The 6,654-nt window shown below is 36.7% G+C and overlaps 1 protein-coding gene across 1 annotated transcript; it reads right to left on the minus strand.

The window, feature by feature from the left end:
• Positions 1 to 1,597: 1,597 nt before the first annotated feature.
• Positions 1,598 to 5,706, minus strand: LOC149149239 (glutamate decarboxylase-like). Its single transcript, XM_089441589.1, has 7 exons — positions 5,468 to 5,706; positions 4,917 to 5,121; positions 4,602 to 4,802; positions 4,275 to 4,489; positions 2,849 to 3,102; positions 2,669 to 2,721; positions 1,598 to 2,582 (listed from the first exon to the last, which is right to left on the minus strand). The coding sequence occupies exons 1-7, from the start codon at positions 5,551 to 5,553 to the stop codon at positions 2,088 to 2,090; spliced, it is 1,509 nt and encodes a 502-aa protein (XP_089297715.1). The 5' UTR covers positions 5,554 to 5,706; the 3' UTR covers positions 1,598 to 2,087.
• Between the last annotated feature and the right edge of the window lie 948 nt (positions 5,707 to 6,654).

Here is a 6,654-nt window from a genome sequence, read left to right on the forward strand (position 1 = left end):
TTGATGATCCACTTTCATATCATAATAATGTGATTCAAAAGGGAATCAATTACAAGGATCCATGGAGTCATGTATATGCTTTATAAAAACTAAAAAAGCAGTGACAACCCATAAACAAAGAAGAGCCCAAATTTTCACTACAATGTTCTTGTAAAGAGGCATGCACACATATTTAAAGTCTATCTGTAATCTTTGTAATGGAAGTGGTCACACAACCCACCAATCTTAAGATATGTATTTTTGTATCTTTGTTGGAAGAAACAATTATATCTTTGTTACATGTTATAAACCACAAGAAATTAAAGGACTCCAAGAAGAAGTATTGCATTCAAACTCTCAAATCTAAGAGATTCAATTGTGGATGTTAAATAATTCGAGAACAACAAAACAAATTTTAAATACCATTTAAATGACAACATTTTTTTCCAACTTTCAATTGTTTTTAGCCGGTGTCTTCTTAACCCCTTGATAAGCACTCATCTTCTTCACCATTTTTTAAGAAATGTGTATTTAGTTTTTTTTAAGCAATGTGCTTTATACAACTAACAAAGCATACACTCTTAGTAATTCAAATATATGCTTTGTTTAAAAAATAACGAATGCCATTTTTACAAGGCATTGTAAACATTAGCATAATCATACAAACAAAATCTTGTTAACCATTGCTATGATCAACTTGTTGCAGAATTATATTTAATATAACTGAGATCATTATTTAGGAGAAATGAATTGGGCTACCATTACAACTTTTTATATATTTTGGAAAGATTCAAACCATCCAAGGGAAATTAGGGTATCTTTTATATATGGAACTTCACTTGAACTTTTTCCTTTCTGACATAGTTATGGATTTTGTGGTTTTGCCCTCTAAAACTTGTATATAACTTTCCAACCATCCAAAGAGTGTTTTTATTACCATTTATATGTAGAACTTACACTCTTAACAAATTATCAAACAATTGACAATAACATTTCCAACCATGTTTCAATGACCCTTGACTACAATAACTTTTAACCTTTCCTTCTTTGGCCTTTTTCATCTTATATAATCTTGTTTCTTTCAAATTTATAACGAAAACTACTTTATTCTCACCTCTAAAAGTAACTTCTTAAAATAATCATACACCTCTTCCACAAAAATTGCTACTATTGTATAATCAAAGCCATGCTTCAAAGGATTTTAGGCTTGTACTCCTCTATTAATATCTTTTATCTTCTAAAATTTTCTTTCATCCTATATTACTATGATTTCACATGTATTTATTGATATTGTTATCATTTATCTGGCTTTCCTTTTTTTTAATTAGAAAGTTTTTCTTATGGTAATTTGGTATGTTTTTTATTTATTTCATTTATTTATGTAACAATGTCTAATCGTTTTAAGTTATTACATACTAATTTTGATGAGTTTGTGGGTTAGTCTTCACTAGTTTCAATTTTGATGGAGGGTTGAGGATGGGAGCTACTTTGGGAGGAATTAAACCATTCAAAAAGCATATAAGCTCAGGCTCAAACCAGCTTCAAACAATCTTGATGATAACATCCTATTTGTGGACAAATCATTTTACCATCCAACATTAAAACTGATCCCCACCTATACTCTACCTAATTCGAAAAACTTTTTGATAAATTTGTATGTTCATCTTACTTCCACCTCAATCTACAAATACAAATACAAATATACGCGATATGAAACGAGAACTTATTTTAACGAGTCAACCTAATCTGGTAAGCAACGATTATGAGTAATATTTTCAATGTTACAAGTTCAACAACTATTTTCCATTTTCCTGAATATCTTTTTAACGAATTATCCAGCTAATGCGTTTCTGGAACAAATCAAACATAAAGGTCCCAAGGTCCAGTGAAAGGGGCATTGTTGGCTGAACCAGTAACCCAGGTTCAAATCTTGGTGGGACCTCTCCAGTGGAGAAATTTTGCGCACTCACACAATTTCTGGTCTTCTTCCCGTCTTCGACACATAATTATTCGGTCACGCCACAATTACGCATTTTTCTTGAATAAATGATTTAAAACTTTATTTCAGTAAGTAAACCCAGAACGAAAAGACCAGCCAACATAGAGATTTAACAAATGCCCTTTGTTTTGTCCACGGAATCAGGATGGCGAGCCTGGCGTCCCCGTCTTCTCTTGTCATGAGTCTTTTTAGAATTTTCCTTCGCCCCCACCTGAGCATTCGGCCCATCTTCTGTTATCAAGATCTCCTTCACTTTTGGGGTGATTTGAGGATGAGCAGCTTCTAAATCCTGCAAAACCTGCTCAATATTCTGAGCCAGTCGCTCCGCCAGACTTCTACTGAAGTCCTCCCTAACAACAACGCGCAACAGCAAGACATTCTGAGCATCGGGAGCCATTGTATAAGCAGGAACAACCCACCCGAACTTCCTCAGATGATCGGAGATCTCGTATTCATCGTGTCCCAGGCTCTTGTCCTTGAGCGAGAATGCAACCACAGGCACGCCCATGTCTTTCGACAGAATTTTGAAACGTCCAGTCTTTTCCAGGATTTGTGTCAGATATCTGGCATTCGCTCTGCAATTTTCCATAACCAATTTGTATCCCTGCATCATCACACAAAAATTTTAACTCAATTTACTTCAGTGATGCCAAAGAAAATGATGATCATAGGGAGTGAGTGAGATTCGACCTCGAAACCAAGGCGAATGAGTTGGTAGTACTGCCCAATAATCTGACTTGCCCCTGTCAGCATACCACCAAGAAAACGGTTAAACCTTAAAGCTCTGTTTTTGGAGGATTTAAGCATATGTTACTGAGGAGCCAAAGCCAGGTTTTGAGAGAAATATATTGGTGTCCAGAGAATAACCACCTTTGGAGAAATTGAGAGTGAATGTGGGCTGATCAGTTCCTAAATAATTAATGTGGAAAATGAGGTCTTCAGGCAAGTCTTGCTTGCTTCTCCAAACCACCCAGCCAACCCCAGCATATACAAGTCCATATTTGTGCCCACTCACATTGATGCTTCTCACCAGTGGTAAACGGAAGTCCCATTCCAAATCAGGATATATAAAAGGTGCAATGAATCCTCCACTTGCAGCATCCACGTGTATAGGAGTATCCCACCTGCAAAAGCATATTAAAAAAATTCCCAATTTGGTTACCAACAACAGAACCCTAAAACAGACTTTTATAGGTTTGATGACTAGATCACTCTAAACCAGAACCTTGTGGTTTTGTGGTTTTTTGCATGATAATATTGTTGGGGTAAATTTGACTTGGTCAAGTTACTAGTGATTTTCAGACTTTAGGTTTGTGAAAACATATGGTATTGTCTATAGTATTCATGTGGAAAGGCCTATTTAAAGGGGGAAAGACTCTATATTAATTGATCCTGGTGACCAGTGGGATCCCTAATGATACCACAACTTCTCTCCATGTTTCGTGATCCTAACAACTTATCTCAGAGCGAGGTGGGTGAGTTCATGATGAAAGTGATTGATATTTATGTAAGGAGGCAAGTAGCAAGAAAGGCCAAGTCAAGATATGGATCAACAAAGCTAGAGATGTAGAAGAGAGAGCAAGTTTATGGACAAGAAATCGAAGATAGAGTCAATGGTTTCAGGGTAGTGAAATAACCAGCATGTGATGGTAGTGGCAGCGTGATAACGCTAGTATTATGTGAACACCCTAAAGGTTTTGTTCCAAGATAAGGTGTATTCCCCAAGAAGTTGTAAGACTTGTTGTTAGGCATACATGTTGCACAGGAGCATGGATTGTTGTAAGGCCTTAAGACTTTTGATCAAGCATACATGTAGTGCAGTGGTGCATGGAGACATCAAGTGGTGGAATGGACCACTTAGATAGGTACCAGGGTGGCAGGTGCACTGGTATCCTAACTTGAGGGGGAATGAGGGGGAATGTGGGATCTCACGTGAGAGTTTAAGTGGAATGAACCACTTGGATAGATACTATGGTGGCAGGGGCACTGGTATCCTAACTTGAGGAGGATGTGAGCTCTCCCATGAGAATTTAAAGGGAAATGTTAGTTGTTAGGGTAAACTTGACCTGGTCAAGTTACTAGTGATTTTTGCCTATAATATTCATGTGGAAAGACCTATTTAATGGCAGAAAGGCTCCATGTTAATTGATCCTCATGACTAATAAATTCCCAGCAACAATATCTTTAGACACTGAAACTTCGCTTAATATTTCCTAATCCTAACATTGATGCACTCTATTGCTATTTAGAAATATTAATGTATAACAAAATCACACTTATAAGAACTCAAACTCACCCAGTTTCTTTATTTTTCTTCAACAATAAGTCATTGAGCATCTTAACATCTTCGAATTCTCCATTGTAAGTGGAGCCCAGAATGGCACACACACAGATGGTATTCTCATCTACCATTTCCACAGCCTTCTTGGGATCCATTACATAATAGTCTTCCGTCAGTTTAACTTCCTTTAACTCTACTTCAAAATATCTGGCAAATTTTTCCCAGCAAACCTGATTTACCAGAAGTCATCATGGTCAATGAGGGCACAATCAGATCTTCAACTAAAAGTCAACAATTAAAGTTAAAAGTTATTACCAGGCGTGATGTTGTTAATCAATTTACCTGAACATTGGAACCAGTAACAATGTTGGGTTTATCACAGGGCTTCCCCTGTGCCTTCATCTTGTTCTGCCATTTGCGTTTAAATGCCAGACCTGCCAGCATGATGGCTTCAGAGGATCCCACTGTTGCAACGCCAACAGCCTGAACTTCATCCTCCACTTCGGCATGGAACAAGCGAGCTATCATATTCACACATCGATTCTGTCACACCAGTTTCACAACATGAGCAACACATTTGAATTTTAGGAGAAAATGATATCCAGTGCTATAAATTATATTAATCTTGTTGGCGACATGACGATTCGATCTGCTAACCTGCAAATCTGTAGTGACAGGGTATTCATCCATGTCTACATAATTTTTATTGATGGCAGACATCATAAGCTTATCACATTCAGGCTCCATCCAGGTAGTGACAAAAGAAGCCAGATTCAGTCTAGGATTCCCATCCAACATCAATTCATCATTAATGATCTGGTAGGCAGCATCCTTAGGAATAGACCTTTCTGGCAATCGGAACCTGCACACAGAACATGAACCATATCAAAACATACTACCCAAAAAAAACACCGACATTAACAGTAACAACTGATTGTATGCACATTTCAGATCCATCATAACTCTTAGTTCTGAACACCCATCTGTAGTAATATCTCAAACAGCAGGGAGACATAATAAGCAAATTAGTTACAGCTTAAATTAGTCGTTTTTTCCAATTCTCAGACGAATTTCCTAAAAAATACAGTCTAACTAACATGTATAATCATCCTCTCAATTTCCCACAAAAAAAATTATTTAAAACCAACAACTAACCATTTCAATGCAGCTTACTCCAATGGACTCTGTGTAGCTTGAAAAAACCATACCTTGGTAACGAGGATTGCATATAACGAGAAGCAAACATGCAGGACTGGACTGAGTCTTCAGACTCAACTGCAGTACTGAGCACCATTTTCTCTTTCGAATGACAGAGATCACAACTGAGTTTTTAAGTTGCCCCCAGCTAGTAACGGAAGGCAGAATGGCGACAATATGTTCCACCGACTATGCCCTGCACTTCGAGAAAACTATGCTAATCAATCGCAAAAGTTCCGATGCTGATTCTACTCTCTTCGCACCTATTTAACGGGGCAAAATGTTAGTCCATTACGCAACCAATGGAAAAGGTATGCAATTATTTTAATTAAAAATGTTAATGCCATAGTTTGTGTTAAACACAAAGGAGGTTGCGTCTCTCTTCCGCTACCTCATTTGGATTTAGAGACGAATCCTAATGAAATTGCACTTGCCGCCTGCAGGCACCCAACAGAAGACCCTGTGTCAAGTGGAGAATGGTAGCTGTATGTACCTACAGTGGGGAACAGATGAATATAACAGGAGGATACGTGGCTCTTAGATAGCAGTACAGAAATTATTAATGCGAAACCACTTTTTATGTCGCTCTCATATCATAAGGGCATGAGGGATGAGTCATGATGATCAATTATAAAATATGCCATGTATATTTCATTAATTACAAGTTGTTTTTATCAATTTGATTGAAATGAGGCGATAATTTTGATAATTTGTTTTTCAAGTAGTGTAACAAAAATTTAAAAATTAGTTTAGAAATAATAGAAATTTTGGCAAGATTACAATAAAATTTGGGTTACAGTTATCAAACTTCAGGATTTTGGGTGCCCCAGAGGTTTTTGATGGTGTTGAATCTATTTCTACCATCAAAAAGATGATTCAAACACTCCAATATTCTGATTTTTTAAATTTTTTCCGCCAGATTCCAGCAAGAAAATTATCGTTCAGATGATTATGTGGTTTCAGTAGACAACGCCATATATATATATATATAGAAATGTGTTTTTGAATATATAAATGAATTTAGTGTTCTCAAAAATTCGATTACATGTTAGGGTCCTTTAGGTAAACTTACTAGGTCAAATTACCAGTGGTTTTTGGGCTCCAAATTTGTGAGAACCCATGGTTTTGTCTTATGGTATTCATCTCCAATAGCCTATTTAAAAGACGAACGAACTCAATGTGAATTTGTCTTTCTGGC

Source organism: Pinus tabuliformis, chromosome 9 (assembly GCF_031772625.1).
Source record: "Pinus tabuliformis cultivar Carrire ecotype Pingquan chromosome 9, CPIR1, whole genome shotgun sequence".
In the NCBI taxonomy this organism is placed as follows: domain Eukaryota; kingdom Viridiplantae; phylum Streptophyta; class Pinopsida; order Pinales; family Pinaceae; genus Pinus; species Pinus tabuliformis.

What these genes read in the sequence shown, in the direction of transcription:
- LOC149149239 (XM_089441589.1), bottom strand. Translation starts at nt 5,553, where the DNA reads ATGGTGCTCAGTACTGCAGTTGAGTCTGAAGACTCAGTCCAGTCCTGC. An exon ending in TTACTGGTTCCAATGTTCAG is followed by an intron (nt 4,490 to 4,601) that starts GTAAATTGATTA and finishes CTGGTAAATCAG; the next exon opens with GTTTGCTGGGAAAAATTTGC. An exon ending in AAGAAAAATAAAGAAACTGG is followed by an intron (nt 3,103 to 4,274) that starts GTGAGTTTGAGT and finishes ATGCTTTTGCAG; the next exon opens with GTGGGATACTCCTATACACG.